Consider the following 20,705-nt stretch of genomic DNA (forward strand, 5'->3'; position numbering starts at 1 on the left):
TATAGAATAGTATTAATAATATTAAGTAGTATTAACTAACATTTGGTAACCATTATATTGGATATTGTTATTATCTCTTCAATTGTGGTTGGCTCAGAGCTTTGATAAACTGTTGTTATTGGCTGAAAAGCTTAATGAGGCTTTTGAATTGTTGCTGAATAAGACACATACACAGATGCTGGTAATGTTACTCCTTTATACAAGCAGAAATAGCTTGTTATTTTCTGCATTACAAAAAGATCTTTAAGGTTTTGGGTGTATTTTAGTATGTGAATGTTGCAAATATATTATCTTTTTACAAGAGTGCACAGAGGCAAACATCAGTTGCTATATTTACACATAGCAACTGATTCAGGTGCACATAATCTTAAAAAAATATACTATAACAAAAATAATAAATGTCAGTTAACTAATTGCTCAATAAATCAGTCAATAATTAAAGTAAATAACTACAGATGCTTATAATTTTGTAAATATAGTCATATTTCAAGCTTTATTCTTAATCAATTTTGTTTTCATCTTCATAAAGATCTTAAAAGCGTATAGATTTGTTTTATGATTATTTTTTAATGTAATAACCCTCTTTAAACCTAAAATGTGTAGTATTGTCTTGAAGTCATGTTTAGAAACAAAGGAAAGCAGAGTGGGAGCTATAAAACCACCCTGCCTTAAATCTACAACAGTTGGGCAAAACTTCCCAATATTGCTAATTGTATTTTTTTTGTTTTACCCATTGTTGGGTAACAAGTTTAATCCAAGGAACATGATGTTCTTGGCAGTTTGACAAGAACACTTGATGAGTAAGCTGCTCTTTGCCTATAATAATGTAGTAGATGGAGAAAGGGATGGGCTCCCATACTCATTAGTACGCACACATGTTGGTTCGTCGTACTGTACATGGCATGTTCAGGCTAAATTTTCTGTAATCATAGGTGTGGAACATTACCTCACTAACTTTCTTTTCTTTTTGGAGGGTGGTACAGTATACCTTTTTTGCTCATAGTTACCTCTTGTTGTCCCTCTGTATTTTCTTGTCTTTCTCTTACTTCCTTAACCTCCTTGATTATAAAAAAAACATTTTCATCTCCCATCTTGTAATCCTTGTTCACTCATTTCTCACTCTTTTACTCCCTTTTATAATGTATTTATGGCTTTATCTCATTCATTCATTCTGTATTTTTTGTAATTTGTCTTCCCCAGTCCCCATATCATTTTCCTATCTCAGAGTGTGTTGTATGCTGGGAGTCTTGGTTCTGGAGAGAATGGCCTGTCTCTGTGTGGGTCCAGGATGTGCCATGAAATCGCCCACTCCTGGTTCGGCTTAGTTATTGGAGCCAGAGACTGGACTGAGGAATGGATCAGCGAGGGCTTTGCCACGTACCTGGAGGACATTATCTGGGCCCAAGCACAACACGTACGTACAGTACAATAACTGCCTGATGGTTGTAGTTTACTACAGGTATTTTATAAAAGTAACTTAATGGTGCCTTTTTTAGGCTTTAACCCCAGGTAGACGAAAATAAATGGCTCATATGAACTTTTACTCCTTACATTTTTAACACGAATGTCTGTACTTTTTACTCCTTACATTTTACAAAATTGGCTCGTTTAATTTCAAATAATTTCAGTGGAGTTACCGTTAATATTTTTCACGTCATCAATACCAAATTCAATCTAATTGGATGGGAATATATGTTGCACTTCCACACCACTACAAGACGACTCGACAGATTCGGCAGCATTCATTCGCGGCAAATCATTGCGGCTTGATGGCGGTAACGTTAATATTTTCTTTCCAGAAGCCATATTTGAGCGCGCGCACACACACACACACACACACACACACACACACACACACACACACACACAGATACATGTAGATTCCTTTAAATGTTAAGGGGAAGATTAAAAAAGAGAAACTGGATCTGTGAATTCTCACAGACTCACAATTGAATTCAGAAGTACAATTGTACTTCTACTTGAGTACGGGAAGTGAGTACTTTTGCCATCTCTAGTTTAGAGATTGTGTTCTTCACACTGCTTCAGATGTCCTAAAGAAGGCCTTTAATAAGGTTGATTAAGGATACCTGCAGAAATAAATAGATAAACAACAGGACAAAGGATGAGGGCGGAGCTTTGATATGAATCTTTTGCTTGCGACACCTTCACTTCAGCTCTGATCAGGGATCTGATGTGAATACAGATCTAATCCTCCTACTTGCTTTCCCACACCCTCCAGAGTTGCACAAATATTGTTCTTGTGTCTGCACCATTCTACTATGTCACCTTTATGATATGTGCTTGGCTATGAAGACATAGATTTAAGCAGACCTTTTATTGCTGCCAAAATCAATAAGACACAGTGACAGAGGTAGTGGACAGTGTTGCTTTTATCATATTAGTGTGCATTTGACTTTTCATTTTAATCTGTTTAGTTTAATCTTTCTGTTGATATAATTGATGACTCACCATATTTAAACACCTCCCCCCCCCCCCTTTACTTTCTTTGCCATAACCCTTTCCCTCATATCTTTATAATGTTCCATATCTCTCCATTCAGCTCTCCTTACAAGAGACAGCAGAACAGTCTGACCTGAAGGCACTGCTGAGGTGGAGACGACTCTCTGATGAGTTGCAGAACTCTGAGGAGGCCCTTCAAATCCTCAGGTGAGTGTGTGTTTTTTGGTCTGTTTTAATACCAACATACCATTGTTGCCACTGTAGAGAAAATAGCTCTTCAAGAATAGTGCAACAGCACCTTCAATAAGCACACGAACACAGTACTATACACTTTTAGTTTACTTAACCACCCTACAGTAGGTTCAACATGTAAGGAGGCGAAAGCATTTCACTGTGTAACTACTTAATTATTTTAATCTTGTATCAATGCTTGAGATACTTTTTCATACATTAGGAAAGGGAAATGTTTAAATAAGTTGCAGTTGTGTTTGCCTAATTCTCTATTGTATACATAGTCTACTTTTTTTAAGTTAGGGTCGGTTAGGGTACTGTATGGCCAGCTTTTGTTAGTGTCACGTGCAGACACACATGAGCGTGAGGTATATGCATTCCAGGGGTACAGGTGTGGCAGGTGTTGCACGTAAAATATCCAGGTGTACTGTCATGTATTAGAAAAGCTCTGCACACAAGCACAGCAAGTACACACAAACTCTTCATCTGATCCTGACAATGTGGGACCCACACCCAGTTTGTTTTATCTAGGGTGGAAGCACAGTGTCATTAGGGGATTATTAGGTGTAAACCCCAACCTGGAGTTAACTGTTTAAGGGTTGGAATGCATGTGTTAGCATTGTGTCTTTCATATTGTAGGTCTTCCTTTGAACAAAAAAGCCTCTTCACTGGAGATGACACTTGTAGCATAGTGCGCTATTGACATTCATGCTTGTAGGAGACAGCAAATCAATGTCTTATTGATTTAATGGCACCTCTGCTTGGCACTAACTTCTAACTATGTCACTTTACTAACAATGTGTTGTCAGCACACAATAGAAACATTTAAATGAATAGTGTTTAAAATCCAAATACTCATTAGTAAAAAGCTTCAGTATTAATAATAGTGATTTTACTCATTTGTTACTTTAAAGGACGGTCCTCGTGGGTTTAGTACTTCAAGGGGGACTGTGTTTGGACATATGAAACTCTTTCCATACTGACGTTTCACATTTGTGGTAGGCTTAAACATGTTAGAATGAATTATTGTGACACAGCATATGTCTTGAACTAGGCAGCTGTGTGTGAGTGAAAGGGTTAAACATGCACTTGAGAGCTGTATCTGTCTAGCAGTCTATCAGGGTGTTCCCCTATGAGGCAGACACACGGGTGATTAGGAGGATCAGGATTATGTTTCTCTGAACCTGACGGGGTTAAGTCAACAACACAAAACTAACATCTGAAAAATGCAAACAACACATGCACTCACACACAGACTGACTATGTGACATGGAAACACATTAGTATTGAAAAGACAAGTAATTGCTACAGTGGCACCCACAGAGAAGTTATTATATAGAGGTTATCTTAATGACTGAATGCATTCAGTCTGAGAGTCAGGTACTGTACAGTTCTAATGCAATGACAATTCTTAGAGCTTCAATATGCCCCTTGCATGGGTAACCCTTTTTCTTATGGGTTTGTAATGTCTGAATAATTTCCAATAGGTTTCATGGAAATACTCTGTAATGTGGTACTAACTATAGGCAAAATAGAGTCTGTGTTCAATTATATCCAATGCATTGCTGTGTATACCTAGAGAGTCATTCAGTGCACAGCAGGTCAGCTGAACATGCAAAAATGTGAAATTTGCCTCCAGGCAAGCATAAAATTAAACAAATATGAAGAATGAAGTTGCCAATACTAAATGAATAATGATGAATGAATGTTTACTTGGATTTAAACAGAGCAGTTCTTTTTAAGGAAATTCCTATTTACCCTATGTTTAGTACTCATTTCATATTTCTTTTCAGGAACCCCCTCAGGAAATTAGACAAGAAATTACTATTAAATTACAGACTCAAAAAATAACTGTTACAAAAATCAGTTATTTAAGTTTTTGTCTGACACAATGCTTAACAGTAATTTAATTTAAAGGTGCACTATGAGTTCCTGCATGGTTTCAGCGTGATTTCATTTTTGTTAGGCATCTGTCCTTGATCCACTAGCTGCCTGCCCCTTGAATACACTGTGAAAAAGCCCGGTCTCGGGAGACAACACAGGGGTCGTAAATGTCAAACAAACACTAGAGGCACAGGCTGTGCACCAAAATACAACAAACCACATTCCAGCCAATCACCGACAAGATGGTTGGGGTAGGGGGTGGGGGTTAGTGACAGTTAGTCAGTTAGTCATGACAGTTACGGAAACATGGGGGGAGGGGCGAGCTTGCTCTGTTTTGTTTGGAATTTACTTGGAACGTCAATAGAAGTGACCATGCAGGAACTCATAGTGCACCTTTAAACAAAGAAGTCTTTTTTGTGGCTTTTCACCTTTATTTAACACAGAACAATGTATAAATGACGGATAGAGAATGAGGGGTGTATGACATGCAACAACGATCCCAAGGCTGGAATCAAACCCTGAACGTTGCGGTTATATGGCATGCACTGTATCTACTAGGCTTCCAAGGCGCTCCAAGAAGATAATTCTTGACCTTGTGAACAGTATGTGACAAAAAATCTTAACCTTAAGGTTCAATTACTAGCTTTTAAACACATCTCATGGTCTAGAAGAGAAGGCGTGAGATTGGAACCCCGTCTCAGTTCAAGTAGGGTCTTTGTTGTGTATGTGGCGATGTAACTAAGGTCTTGGTTTACTCCAAAGTTGGGAACAGGCTATGCTACTTTTTTTATGTGCGCTAGACTGCCTGTATGTCCAAGTCCCAGTGTGGCTCCACTGCTTAGCATTACAATCGTGAGGAAACATAAGATGAATAAACACAAACTGGTTGTCACGAAGCACAGAGAAATGTCAGAGAGGATCTGGTGAAGGGAAAGTAAGTGCAATGGGATGTACAGAGGAATATACTCACAAACACACACACATGAAGGATAATGGCAGTTTGTGTTCAGTGGGTCACAATCGACACCCCCTGATCCAGCATGGGCCCCAGTGGCCAGTGTTTATCAGTCCATTTCAGATGAGTTATATTTAGGGCAGCCTGGGCCAGACGCCATTCTCCCTGCTGATTCACTGGGCTGCTGGGAGCACTGCTCTACCTTATCCGGTTTCCACAGTTAACCCAGTGTCATTTGTCACAAAATGGCTCGCGCAGCTATAAATCTGTGCGTGCGTGCGTGCGTGCGTGCGTGCGTGCGTGTGTGTGTGTGGGTGTACGTTTTACATTAAGTTCTGTCAGTAATAGCTCCTGATTTCCTCCCGCTCTTTCTCTCAATCTCAGACACACCCAGGTGTATGCATGGCTACACCCCACACACACACACACACACACACACACACACACACACACACACACACACACACACACACACACACACACACACACACACACACACACACACAAACATCCTCTCTCTCGCACACATGGCCTACGAGTCAGATAAGAGCACCGTTTATTCTGCAATACATTGAGCTATTGTGTGATTCTCCAAGGCAGCGAGCAGCGATTCCTCTTAAAGTTGTAGTAAATCATCTCCGACAAAGAGAGACTGCGAAAGACAGAGATTTACACATCCATACATCCCTGGTCTGGACAGTGGGAAAGGTTCCTTTGTCTAACATGGCTGATGGATCAACATTTTTCCTCTCCGCGCTGTGCTCTCGGTATCTCTGACGCAGGAAACCAACATATTTTCTCTTCTGGAAATGAAATACATTCTACGTTCTGTCATTGTTTTTGTCTCTAACCCCAGTCCCTCTTTCTCTCTGTACTTCTCTGTCTGACACACACACACACACACACACACACACACACACACACACACACACACACACACACATACACACACATTTCCCAGGGATACAGCCTGTCCTGCTGTCTCAAAAAAGTCCATTTCATCTTATCAGCAGTAACAGACAGACGTGGGCACTACGGGCAGGAGACTGGACAGAGAGCAAGTTAAAAAAAACAACTCCATGATTTAAAAAAGGGAGATGTCCCTGGCCATGAAACATGGAGAATCAGTAAAAAAGCCATTTTTCAACAAATTATGTGTTTTACAATGCAGGTCTTTCCCATGTTTTACAAATATAATTGACTGTGAATAGGCTACATATGTTTGTTAACTGTTTGGCTCATAATGTTGACAGGCAGCTTTTCATCTACAGACACTGAGCATCATTACTAAGTTCTTTCCAAAATGGATTTTCCCAAATCAGGTCATTGGTGTTGGGGATTTCTTCTTACACATAACCTTTACATGACGTGCACATTTCGTCAAGGAGGAACACACCTCATTTTCATGATGAAAGAGTGTCCATTCCTGTCCAGTCGAATTTAGAAATTCCAGGAAGTTGATGACTTTCTTTCTCAGTCCACTGAGCAAACTAAACATTTTTGTCTATCTCCTGTCCTCATTTTCTCCCACACCTCCTCTTCCTCTTCTTGTCTTCAAACCTAATCTACTTCATCTCCTTCTTGTCAATGCTCAGCATGCCTGGAAAAAGACTCAAATAAATCAAATATTTGACCAACTTGTGTCGCACAGCTGAAGCCTAACTCAAAAGATTAAACATTGAGGTTTTTACGTGGCACACGAATCAGTGTTAATACGATTTTAAATTGTGTGTTTTTGGTCTCCCTGTTCATCTGTGTGTATGCGTGAGTCTGGCCCTGTCATGAAGCGGTCCTGTGGAAAAGTGCTAGCCAGTGATGAAGGGTGTATTGATTGGTGGGCCAGGCGCCTGGCATATCGACTTGGCAGGAGGGTGATCCTTCAAGGCCTTCCTATTGGCACACTGAGTTAATCTGCTCAGCCTGATCAATACCGCCTAACTGAAACTATCATTGCACAGCATCCCATGTCAGCGCTGTGTTTGTTTGGCTTTTATTGGTTTTATGTGTGTTTATGGAGGTTGAAGGCATGATTTGTATCTGTGTGACAGGAAAAGCGAAACCTAGAGCATACCTCTTTTTGTGCCTGTAGACGGAGGTGCTTTTTTGTGGAAGTGTTATATGTTCGCTCAGTGAGTCATGGGCAGTAAAGTCAGAGCGCAGCACTGTGAGGTCATATAAACAGTATAGCATGCTATTATAAATCTGCAGCTTGATTTCCAGCCTGCCTCTGGCAAAGTATGGCAACTTGGCAATGTGTTCGCCATTGAGCGGAGCGGCTGAGTGGCTGGATTTAGTGTTGCCGATGGTGTATTCTTGCTCTGTAGAAATTGTGGTTTTTCTGCAACTAAAATAGAGTGGAGATAAAATAAAAACTCTGTGCCTAGGCTCTTTAACTTCATCCTGTTCTGTTTTTCTGCTTGTATCATTTTGTGTGCACCATCCTGTTTGTTGTGGGTGTTGAACATCTTTGTCTGTGTATGCCCATTTACCGGTCTCTATTTGTCCTGCAGGCCTAACATGGAGAACACTGGTCAGGCCAGTGAGTCTGGCTCCTCCACGGTTAAACATGCCCTCAACCCTGACAAAACCTTCATGCAAGTCCACTACCTCAAGGTGAGATAAATGTGGGAAAGATTGGGGGGGGTGATGGGTGGAGGTAGTAGGAAAAAGAAGGAAAGTAAAAGGAAACAAAGGGCTATAGAACAAATCAAACTATTCAGAAAAATCATATAATGTCCTTTTAGGTGGCCTACTCTTTGTTAGACTTGCTGGAACTGCCCTTATTCAATGTTTCTCTGTATTGTATTTAAAGGATTATGTTTTGTTCTCTTTATTTGTCTTATTATTTGTCCAGGGTTACTGCCTCCTCAGGTTCTTGGCCAGTCAAGTGGGAGAGCAACAATTCATCGACTTCTTCAGATTATTTGTAAAGAAATACCATGGGCAACTCATTTTGTCTCAGGTGAGGCTGTAGTAAAGGAAACTTGATTAAGTTAATGGAGAATTCCGATGACTTGCTAATCAAATCTGAGCTCAGATTTGAACTGTTTTTAATATGAGGCACAGTGTTATTTCCTTAAATTAATTAGAGAGTGATGTAAGCTTGATTGCCACTGTGTTACAAGAGTTGAAAATGCTCCAGCAGCATTTCAAAGTGATGGCCGTACAGCTCAGCCACATATGTTTATTCTACTGGGGCCCATGAAGCTGAGTGATCACACCTGGAAGTCTGTGTGTGTGTGTGTGTGTGTGTGTGTGTGTGTGTGTGTGTGTGTGTGTGTGTGTGTGTGTGTGTGTGTGTGTGTGTGTGTGCGTGTGCGTGTGCGCGTGTGTGCGTGTGTGATGTGTTCCACCTGGCTCCTGTTTCTTCAGTGGCAGGCTGAGTCTTCCCACTAAATAATGGATGTAACATAAACACTGTTTAACCTTGCACTCCTGACTTAAGATCAGGAATGGCTTTCTCTTTCTTTTTTACTTCCTCCCACACCTCCCTGAATGCCTCCATTTCTGTTTTTTTTTGTTCTTTTTTTTGACAGGATTTCCTGCGAATGCTGCTGGTTACCTTTCCCAGCATGGAGAGGTATGTAAGTGGCTAAGAATAATGCTTACAGTGTAATTCATGAATAATGAAAAATATGTCTAGACGCATTAAAACCACTTTGGTTAGTGCTCAAGTATCAGTAGACTGGTTTCCAATTCAGGATTAAAGATATGTTATTCATCAATGTTTTCTTTGAACTTTACCTTACAACTTCTTTTTTAACAGATGTGACTTGTTAGTAGATTTATTGTCAAATATATGAACATATGTTGATTTGGCCTCTGTTCTTAGTACTGCTGTGGAAACCTGACCAGCAAAAAGCTCCCAAAACCAATCCTGTTAAGAGAGCAGTCTCATCCACTCTCATAATAATTGAAGTGTAAAAGGATAACTGCTCCTCCTGCTCTCCTCCCCTCTAATTTCCTCTCTCCCTCTCTGCGCTCGCTTAATCATTCAGTTCTCTATTTCTCCGGATTGCCTCATTAACCTCTTCTCTATGCCTGTCTCTGTCCCTCTCTTTCTCCCTGTCTGTCGTTCACTTTGTTTTTCCCAACTTTCTTCTTTTCTAACCCCTCTTTTCCTCAGCACTTTTTTGTCGGCTCTGAATTGAGATTGATTAAATTAAACAGAGGGAGTTGGGGACAGTCAATATTTGGATCTGATGCCTCTTTCAGTAAACAACCCGCTCGAAGGTTCAGGATGAGAATAGACACAGTTGAGGGTCATGGCTGCTCTTTGTGCAGAGTGCAGGGTCATGTATCCTGCCCATTCCCCAGACTAAATGGGGAACATCATATTTATAAGACTAAACATAAAAACTATAAACCCACATTTAAAAAAGTCAATCCCTCATTGATTTGTGCTAATAAGAAACTACTGTTTTCCAGGCATCCCTGTCACTCTTTCTAATCTATCACCATTAAGGTGAATAACCGATACGATACTAAAGATGCCAAGCTCAACGTGAAAAGGCGAGTAGATACACGTCTTGTCTGCTCTCGTGAGCCATAAAGCTTAGTTCTATCCAGTCCTTTTATGAAACAGTATTTAATATGTCATGTGGTGAATTAACTGTATTAACCTTTTGTTTGCCACACAAGGAAACTATGCTCAAATAATACCATGTAATCCTACCTTATGGTGTCTCGCTGTTGATGTGGCAGGTGTCTTTATATACTCTCTATGGTTGAACTCCACATGCCAAGAGCTGGAATTATTAATTAATTTAAGCATGATGTAGGTAGAAAAAAGATGTGTGTTTACTTGAGATTCCTTTATCTGCACTTTCTGATTGGAACAAGTTCCTTTAAAAATATTTTTGGCAAATGAGCTTAGTTAGAAGAGCATAACTGAGAGAAGATGGGTATATAAAAATGTAAATTAAATATTTGATTACAAAATAACCCCTTTAAAGCGCTGAACATCACAGATTAATACACAGTAATAGCTTCAGACTAGCCATGTGTGGCCTTAAGCACAAGCGGGCAGGATTGATGATGCTGTGTAGTTACTCTTCGACTTGTTATGTACTTTACACATTGCATACACACTCCGGGCTGCTTGTGGAATGTTTGTTTGCGTACACATTTGTCTTTGCCAGCCAGTTCTGTCACTGTGTTTGTTTGCAGTATATGGTATATGACACATATACCATATACGCCACACTCACACATACTTGCTTACTTACTATACATGCATACATATAAACCCAATGTACTGTCTGTACATGCATGTTTGTTTATCCTTGTATAGGAAAGTGGGTGTGCCCCTCTTTTTGTTTAAGGTGTTGGCCTAAACCTCAAGTCCACCGTGACCCCAGTAATATTTTCCCAGAGCCATATCTTCATAGGGTGTCTTGGGCAATAACAGTCATTGCTTTAATAATAGGAAAAATACTAACACTTGTGCCATTGTGTTCCAGAAAAGGCCTCACCCTCAGTGCTATTTATGCTGACTGGCTTGATAGACCGGGAATTCCAAAGGTATGAAGAGTGTTGCCTTCTTTCTGTCTTTTGTTTTTTGTTCAAATATAGAGTTTGATAATGCTGCTGTCATAATATATTTTCATACAAAGCTAAATGCCAACAAGACAAATTAAAGACTAAAAACTGGTTGATTAAACATTTAACTCTAAAATTTTAACTGAAAATAAACGTTACACTTGACTGTAATGTATAAAATAAATTGCTACTATGTATGCACAATAAACTAATCGTACACAATAGTACAATAATTCAGTACTATTGGTTCTGGACTGTTAGTTTGTGTTTAGAGCAGTGTTGGGCAAGTTACTTTTAAAAAGTAATTAGTTACAGTTACTAATTACTTCTTCAAAAAAGTAACTAAATTAGTTATTCAGTTGCAAATTCTGAAAGTAACTAGTTACTTCAGAAAGTAACTATTGCGTTACTTTCAAGTACATTTTTAAATGCTCAAATGTGACCCCACCTCCACCTACCCCTCTTTAATGCAACTTAAAATACATGTGCATGTTCAATTATTTATGATAAATCTGAATATTATAATGAAATGGAACCTTAATACAATACATTATTAACAGAAACAATGTACACAAATCTAAACTATTTTAATGTTGCTGTGGGACAAAGTGAGACTAGCCTCCAATCAAATGCCATGTATGTTTATAAAGTGGATCGATACAAATGACACAAGACCTCAACAGGCCACAACTGGGCAAAATTAAATGATGCTTGTTAAGCATTATACCAAAAATAAATAACAAATATCTACACTCTTTGTAGTGCAAATAACGTAAGTGATGTTTATACTTGTGCGCTGGTGTGTGCGTCGAGCCGGCGCGTGTGCGTGTGTGTGTGTGTGTGTGTGTGTGTGTGTGTGTGTGTGTGTGTGTGTGTGTGGAGTAGATGATAGAGTGAGGGAGAAGTGAGAGAGTGGAAGTGAGAGCCACAGTGGAAAATCTGTAGCAGGAAAAGTTAACCCTCTCCTTGATTTCATAACCCCATACCTGTCTCTCTCTCGTTGACTGACTCGCTTGTGTTGTTCGTTGTGTGCCTGACTATGCGTGCTTTCGAACACCCGCCTAACTCTGCCTCTGATTGGCTTAACATGACATTTTACTCAACCTCAACCAATCGTCAGCATTTATGCGCTTGCGTCGTGCACTGCCCACTAACCAAGGAAGAACAGTAAAAAAAAGTATTTGCCTCTCTGCTCAGATCTAGTTGGTCTGATGAAAAAAAACAGCTTCAAATATAGTAATGTGCCGCATTATTTGGCAGTAACGGTAACGGCGTTATTAAGATGGGAAGAGTAATCAGATTACTCGTTACTGAAGAAAGTAACGCCGTTAGTAACGCCGTTATTTATAACGCTGTTATTCCCATCACTGGTTTAGAGTCTAGCACTTACAGTACATTTCTGAACTTTGTCCATTGTGCTCAGAGGCATCATGTCTTTCTGTTGTTTTAGAGTATTGATGCTTACAGTCAAAGTAGTTTTTATTTAGCATTTGTTGTGATCCCTTCATACCTGGCACATGCATGCATCGGGCAATCATTTCATAGTCTTTGTGTACTCACTAGACTGGTGTCTGGTTATGGAAGAGATTAGTTCTTCCAGTCGTGGTTTGAACTGGCTGATGGCACATCTTTGTCTAACCTTTTTCACTTCAAGATATCCAGACCATTCCCATATACTGTTGCTGCCATTGTTTTACCGTTTTTTGTTTGTTTTTTCAATTCTTGAAGAGCAACACAACTTTACTTTACTTGGCTTTTCGTTCTTAGTTTTTCTCTCCTGTTGTTCTTACTATTCAGTGGTAACCTGATTGGCGTCACTCTACAAACCACAGCCTGATTGGCTCGATATGAAAGCCACATGCCAAGAATCATACTTACTGCAGATACCTGAATGTTAGTCTCTCATTGCCAGACCTAGCTCCACAGCGCTGCGGAGGAAGACGTTATCATCCTATTTAATAACGGATCAATATGGTTTTAAGAGCATTACTCGACTAGACTTTAATGTAGGTGAAGATGTTGTGTTCAGATCCAGTTCAAAGTTGTTACAGGTAGTTCCATGTACAGGAACTTTCCTTGTTTTCGTGTGTGTGCTCTTAGCATTTGTCTCACTATTTACAAGCTGTAAATAGTGGTGTAATGACGCTCACATAATGGGAATTATGTCTCATATTAGAAGTAAATAGCTTTCAGTATATACATACTACAGCTTAAATGATGTGTGACTATTAGCCAGTAGGCGTTTTGAAACTGCTAGACAATGATAGCTTTCACCATAACAGCATAAAAACTCACAACATACTGTATTTGTCACTCAACTTGAAGAAAGTTTTTCAAATTGGTTTCCCAAAAGACATCTTGATGACATCTTGATGTTGATGAACTTAATTCCACTGTAAGGCATCGCTGACTGTTGATTGTATTATTGTGTTGTTGAATAATCATCCCATTTGTTACTAGACTGTTACTGTATTTTCTTGACAAGGTGATCAGTGCTGCTCTGCCTCTTCCCCCTTATATTGAGAAAGACCCACGGTCATAGATACTAGGATTGCAAAGCCATACTCACACACAATCAATCCACTTTAACAGCTTCTTCAAATCTCCCATCTCCATGGTAACTGATCTTAATTACCACTGTGTGTATATGCATTTTTGTGTGTCTGTATCTATGGTCTGTGTGGTTGCAGTCTGGGAACCTTCACCTTCTAGATTATGTGATAATGTAACTGAAGCCTTTCAGAGGTCTCTGAGGGTGGGAAGGACAGTGTGGAGGGACTGCTGTTTTCTCACACCTGATTGGGTGACTGCTAGAGTGTTCTTGCAGAGGCTTTTTCTGTGTTTGATGTGCCAGTCACCAGCTAATAAGATCAGCCAGATCGATTGAAACCTTTTACAGATGCAAGTGCTTGTGTATTATGTACACTAGATACAAACACATTTCAACACAACACAAATCTCTCTCTCTCTCTCTCTCTCTCTCTCTCTCTTCTCTCTCTTTCTTTCACTCTCTCTCTGTCTCTCTGCCTCCTATCCATCGTTGGACAATGTGCTTGAATTGGAGAAAGGCATGAAATGGTTTGGCCTAATAATAAACAATGACCAATCCTGGAGTAGGAGATGTGGAATGGGATGGCTAGTGCTGGCCTATTTTAGACCTCGACCTAGAGTTTAGATGAGTAAGCATTCCCTTTGGGATAATGGATCCAGGCTGAGATACTTCATTTAAATAAACAGTACCCTTGGTTCACCACAGCTTTTAGCCTGATACCTTCTCCTAACTCCTAAAACTTACATTAAAATGTATGTTTGTCTTTTTCTGCTTGGCTTATCAATACAAGCTTTTTTGTGATCAGTAATCATAGGCTGATATAATGTAGTTATTTAAACTACTTTACCTATTAGTATTAGTTCTTTCAGGCAGAAATTGGATTTTAAGCCTGCACAGCTTTAAAGGTCCAGTGTGTAACGTGTTTAGTTGTTCATTATCAAAATCTGTGTTGCCCGTTCACAAACGTGTCCTTTTTCATGAATATTTACCACCACCATCAATTCCAAGTATTCCTTTTGGCTTGAAATTTTACATTTGCATTCGTATGAACTAGGGTAGACACTCAATATTTATGCGCCATCTTGAAATATGTTAGCCGGTAAGGGACATACAGGACATACTGCTCCCTCCGCCATTCACGTTTTCGCTGTCACGATAAACTCACAGGTTCTGCTAATGCTGCTAATGGGTATCGTAGCTTCCCGGCCCCGGCAAGTTTGAAGAAGGAAACATGGAGGACCACACATATTCAAAATCCAAATTTCAGGAACAGGAGTCTTCTTCTTCGCCCAGAAAAAGAAAAAGGATATTGAAAAGAGCAAGAGACCGGCTTTTTGAAGCGTGAAGGCTACCGTAGCTGTAATACGTACTTTGAACTGCGTGGTGCGAGAGAGTTGATTGAGATATATGATCTCAATGCTAGATGGGAGAAATTCCTGCACATTGGACCTTTAAAGAAGACAAAGAAAAGAGTGCCAATTATTGAAGATTAAACTTTCTGCTTTAAAAAAATTACAGCTGGCTGTTGAACCTAAATACTTTTTAAATGTAGTTACTCGGCTGTTTGCAGCAATAAAGATTTAATACAGCAAAATTCTGAAAGTTGTCACCAAATTCTTGGTCAAATTTCTGATCAGATTGTTTGATTAACATCTTGATATGCTACATTTTTATTTCATTTTATCTATAGCTGTTTTGTGTTAAGGCAGCATTAAACTCTACTGAATGTGATATGTTTGGTTTATTTATTAATAGATTTTTTTTTTAATTTACGAAATCACAATCTGATATTGATTGACTAGAGAGACACTACACAGAAGAGAGAGTTGTAGGTAGACAAAAGCCTTGCTATTCAGGGAATGGTAGTGCGGATCTAGGCAGCAAAAGAGCTACGTGTGGTATCCTGTTACACAATGCCAATTTACTGCTTCAACACTCGCTACATTCTATACAGCCCACTCTAACACCTCCCTCTCTCTGTACCTCTGTGTGTGTGTCTGCCTCTCTCTCCCCAATCTCCTCTACTTCTACACACACCTCCATGCTATTTCTGCTGGAGTACTTGTATAATACACAAAGAGGAGTACTCAGGCATGCAGTTCTCGTATTGAACTTTGTGTGTGGCTATGGTAACGCTAATAGCTGAATCGCTGCATGTGTGTGTGGGAAGAATGTGTGTATCCTATTATATGAATATGATGCTGCATCTCTCGTGTGTGTGTGTGTGTGTGTGTGTGTGACATTAAACAACTTGTGTCCATGCACTCCCTGTCTGTCTCCTTATTTTCTCCATCACACACACTACTACACACAACTACACACAGCCATCACCGTCATCGCTCTGATATGTGATTCCCATCACTCGAGCAGTGGCTCTGTTGAAAGCCTTAATAATGTTAGAGAGTAAGTGCTGTGTGGTTCTGCCTAATAGCTGTTCTCTGTGCGTAGGTGTGTGTTTGCAATGCATGGCTCTACGTGTGTGTGTGTGTGTGTGTGTGTGTGTGTGTGTGTGTGTGTGTGTGTGTGTGTGTGTGTGTGTAATGCTGAAGGAGTGGATGTGTAGTGGACTGAGGTGACTGTCCGTCCTGTAGTTGCTAGTTATTGAGGTGCTTTTTTTCTTCCTCCTCCTCCTTGTTTCTCTCTTCTCCTCCACTCTTCCTCCTTTCTCTCATCCTCCAGAGTGAATTCACGAGTTTCCGTCAGAGGAACAAGTGATCGCGTTCCCACCTCCTCCCTCTCCTCCCACCTCTCCTCTCTCCCTCCCCTTCCTGCTTTGCTTGGGCTCTCTTTCTCTCTGTCTCTGTCTCTCTCTCTCTCTCTCTCTCTGTCTCTCTCTCTCTCTCTCTCTCTCTCTCTCTCTCTCTCTCTCTCTCTCTCTCTCACTCTGCCTCTGCAAAGCATTCCACTCTGTCCTGATCACTTGCCCCCGGCTCACTGCTCTCCCTTCTTCTCTGTCATTCAGTGGCTGTATGAAAGGAGCGCCGTGTGGTCACAGACGAGGCTGGTGGAAGAAGTCAAAGCAGAGGTAAGCACACTGTCTCTCCCTCCCTTTTCCAGTCTCTTCTTCTCGTCTTCAGGGAGTGCCAGACAGACTCTGGGGCAGCACTCAGATTTCAAATACTGCACCTCAGACAGCTTGATATGATTATCATCTGATTCTGTCCTTAACTCAGTTTTTCTGCCACTATTTCTCTGTACTGCCTCCTCTAAGTTTTTTCTTCTTCTCTGTCTCATGTATGCTCTGTTTCACAGTGTTTGATACCATCTCTTATCTCTGCCTCTCTTGCGCTCCTTCTACCTCTCTTTTGCTCATTTTCTTCCTGTTTCAGTCTCTCCCTCTGTCTGTCTCTGAGTGAAGTGCGGCACACAGCTCTGTACATCTGTTGCGTGTCGTTCTGTGCCGCCTATCAGATTTCCCATAAAGCTCCCATGTTCTTAATTGCTTTGCCTATATTTTCCAAATCTCCCATTAATCTCTCAGTTTAAATAAAACCGAATCAGACCTGAAGAGAATTTTTGTCAATTATATGAATAACTTGAAACACAAAGAATAGTTGAGTGATTTTGCACTTTAGAAAAGACTTGTCCACTTTATGTGCTGTTTAAGTGCTAGGAAACCTCACGTTAAAATTTTTATTTTTTTACTGTATTACGACAGTGAATTTATACTGAGATATAAAGTGAAGCGGAGGAGAGGAGATAGAGTTTGGCTTTGATAGTGATTGGCTGTTTAATGGAGATCTATGGTGTAGGGAGTTGCTGCTCTCCAGGCTCCGTCACTGCAACATACTTTCACTATTACTCTTTTGCCTCAGCCGGTCATTTGTGTTGGTTATATATGGAGCACAAGTGAGCGCTGAAAGGTTGGAATTAATGTGCGTGTGTGTAAGAGGGAGGGAGAGAAGGAGCTATCAACAGTTGTGTCTATACGTGTGTGTGTGTGTGTGTGTGTGTGTGTGTGTGTGTGTGTGTGTGTGAGAGTTGGTGTGTGTGTGTGTGTGTGTGTGTGTACACTCTGACAAGGCTTACCTGCCAGTGGCGCACTGAGAGTGTGTATATGTATATTCCTGTGTGCATTTCCACTCGGAAAGTGTGCCTTATTCTGTTTGTATTTTTATTTTCCGCTATTGGATGTGACCACTCACTCTCTCTTTTTTCTCTCTCTGTCTCTGTCTGTCTGTCTGTCTGTCATCGTTACGCCTTTGTGATTACTTCTCTGCTGTCCCCTTATTCTCTGTTTCTCCTTCCCACTGTCATCCCGTTCACTCAAAACCTGCCACTTTGTTGTCTCTTCTCTACCTCTACCCTTCCTTCTTTTTCCCGCCTTCACCACCTTACCTCACCCCCCCCATCGTCTGCCCATCCCTCCTGCAGGTTGTAAAATGGATTCTCCTCAGTCAGAGTCATCAGGGAAAGGGCAGAAAGCGGAAGAGAATAGAGCCCAAGGTGAACTACAAAGAGGTAGGAGCCACTCTACTGTATTAAGACCTGTCTACCTTCTCTCTGCTTTACCTTTTAAACTCTTGGGAGCGTCCCTTTCTCTTTTGGAAACCTCTATCTTCCTATTCATCTGGGTTTTTGCTCTTTTAAAGTCTGTGATTCTTGAGCTATACAGTATTTTTGTTTGTCAAAAACACAATTATCCCCCATTTCTGTTTATGTGTTGTTTCTGCAATCAGCAGACTACCCTGTACTTGTTTAAGTCTGTATTTATGTTGTGTAACACACATATTTAATCTTTTAAGAGCTTGTATACATCATATCACCTCCACTGTTTCTGTGTGTGGTCATGGTGTCTGTGTTTGTCTGGCGGGGGTGGGGAACATTCAGCCTCGACATTCTGGGTTTGGAATCTGGCCTTGAACCTTTAATGCGTCCCACTTTCTCTTCCCATACTTCCTGTCAGTTCAGGAACTGAAACGGTTTCCTACCAAATAAAAGGCTGAAAGATGCCATAAAAATATCCCAAAAGATGGTTTTGCCTGTGTGTAGTGTTAATTAGTTCTCTCTAGGGATGGCTAATCCCCTACACCCACTGATTGACACACACACTTGCACACACGCCTGCATCATTAATGAACGCACACTGATCTATAAGCCACACAGGGCCAGAAGTCATTAGCAAGAGTAGAGCAGCGTTTATATATCGCTCACAATGTGCACAGATATTGTAGACTGTAGTAAGCATTTGCAAAGCCTCTCATTTTTTGTACTGTATATTTTGATTAAGTTAGGTAAGTGCCCCTGGGTGTCTTCGAATAAACTTTTGGAAGGTAAAAATTCATTCATTCATTGCCGAGAATATTGTATATATCCAGTAACCTTTTAGTGCTTTAAATTTCCCTTCCACACTTGTACCGCAGCTTTCAACAGATGTAATGTAAGCTTTATTCGTAAGCAAAGGAATACATTTTTAAGCTGTACCTGAAATCCAGAGAGTATTTTATAAACCCTGTGTTGGAACATGATTTTTCTGGATAAGATTACCTCCAATTCCTGTTTTGCAATTTGGAGCGCACAGTGAATGAAATGCCTGTGGAGTCCGTAGCCAGTGCAGCCCCCTTTAACCACCTGATACCTACCGTCTGGCATATTTACAACGTACATACACATACACACACACACACACACACACACACACACACACACACACACACACACACACACACACACACACACACACACAAATACACTTACTTCTAAGGGGCAGCAAAAGGGCCTCTTCCTGTGGGGGGCAGAAAGCACTGAAATCAGCCTCATGAAAGAATAGCCAATTACTGTCCACTTGGTCATGCACAATAGTGAAAAAGAGGAGGGAAGGAGGAATGGACGGACGGATGGAGCAAGGGAGAGGGGGGATGTAGGGGCGGGGGTTGCGGGAGGTCAGTGTTTGAAGTTGCACCATAAAAGCCATCCTGAAAGGAAACATGAAGTGAACACCCCCTACCCCCCTTTCCATCCACCTCTCTCCCCCTGCGGCCCGGCCCTCTCCTCTCTCCTCCTCTACATCTCCCTCCCTTCTCTTTGTTTCAGTGTACAGAGAGTGCCACATGGATGGACCAGGTGTATTTTATATTACTCCTTCATGTACTTCAAACAGCCCAATTTCTACACAACCTCTCTTTTCATCTACCTTTCCTCCCTTTCTCTTTCCTGCGTCTACGTACCAGCCTGTTGCAAGGCTATAAATCACGCAGCAGACCCAATCGGCAAAGGAGGAGAGGACATACGTTAAAACGCAGAAGACAGGAAGATAGACATGAAAGAAAAAGTTGGGATGAATCAGACATAACTGGAGCATAGAGCAACGAGAGTGAAATATGAAAACCACTTGACGCCACCGCTGGGCATTATGTATCCCCTGTGGTTATCTATTAGATCTTTTTAAATTGGAATGGAAACATGGATTTAAGCCACAAAATGATGCAGTTGGAACAATACAAACAGAAAGGATTAAGCAGAGGATTCGAGAATAAATAAGTGATGGAATGACATTATGGGAAAGAGAGGATGAAGATGGGAGAAAAAGCAAGACTAGTGGTGGGTGGGAAGTTGATGATTATGAATTCCAGTAAGGTAATGAATCTGTTGCGGGCATTTGAGGAAATGCAGAGTGGATATTTGAGGAGATAAGAGATGAAATATTAGTGGACTGGTCAGATGATGTAAGAGCAGTTAGGAAGAGAGGAAAGAGATGGCAAGGGATGAAATAGAGAAGGTAGGACTTTTAGTGGGTAGGAATTAGGCTGAGCCAGGGTTGTATTTAGTGCTAATGACATCATGGATGATTAGGGAATATACACACACATGCTCACAAACCTATAGATGCACCCAGTGGAAAGAGCCAGACACCCCCCACAGAGCAGACCAAGATCTGGTCAATTTATTAGAGCCAAAGTTTATTACCAACTTCCTGTCGTCTTTGTTTTTGTGGTACGTTATTGATTCACATGCATTTTAGTGCGAGCGTCTGACTTTTTTTTGTGTACACGTGTAACGTGTGTGTGCATGTGATGAGCGTGCATGTGTCCAGTGTGTGTGGAGAGATCTGTAGAGGGATATTAGTCACGCTTGTGTGGTAAT

At 40.7% G+C, this 20,705-nt stretch overlaps 1 protein-coding gene across 7 annotated transcripts in view; it reads left to right on the plus strand.

The window, feature by feature from the left end:
• The window catches only part of aopep (aminopeptidase O (putative)), a 71,124-nt gene that overhangs the window by 21,062 nt on the left and 29,357 nt on the right, over positions 1-20,705 (plus strand). For 4 of the 7 annotated variants that reach the window (XM_078250945.1, XM_078250949.1, XM_078250944.1 and 1 more), the window contains exons 7-14: positions 1,201-1,414; positions 2,561-2,667; positions 8,041-8,143; positions 8,385-8,492; positions 9,067-9,110; positions 10,993-11,053; positions 16,585-16,647; positions 17,997-18,083. In XM_078250945.1, the coding sequence (XP_078107071.1) occupies positions 1,201-1,414; positions 2,561-2,667; positions 8,041-8,143; positions 8,385-8,492; positions 9,067-9,110; positions 10,993-11,053; positions 16,585-16,647; positions 17,997-18,083 (787 nt within the window). Of the gene's footprint in view, positions 1-1,200; positions 1,415-2,560; positions 2,668-8,040; positions 8,144-8,384; positions 8,493-9,066; positions 9,111-9,958; positions 10,919-10,992; positions 11,054-16,301; positions 16,411-16,584; positions 16,648-17,996; positions 18,084-20,705 lie in introns of those variants that run through there. The other 3 variants (XM_078250950.1, XM_078250948.1, XM_078250951.1) reach the window with 3 other exon arrangements.

The sequence above is a fragment of the Sander vitreus genome, chromosome 5 (genome assembly GCF_031162955.1).
Source record: "Sander vitreus isolate 19-12246 chromosome 5, sanVit1, whole genome shotgun sequence".
Taxonomy (NCBI): domain Eukaryota; kingdom Metazoa; phylum Chordata; class Actinopteri; order Perciformes; family Percidae; genus Sander; species Sander vitreus.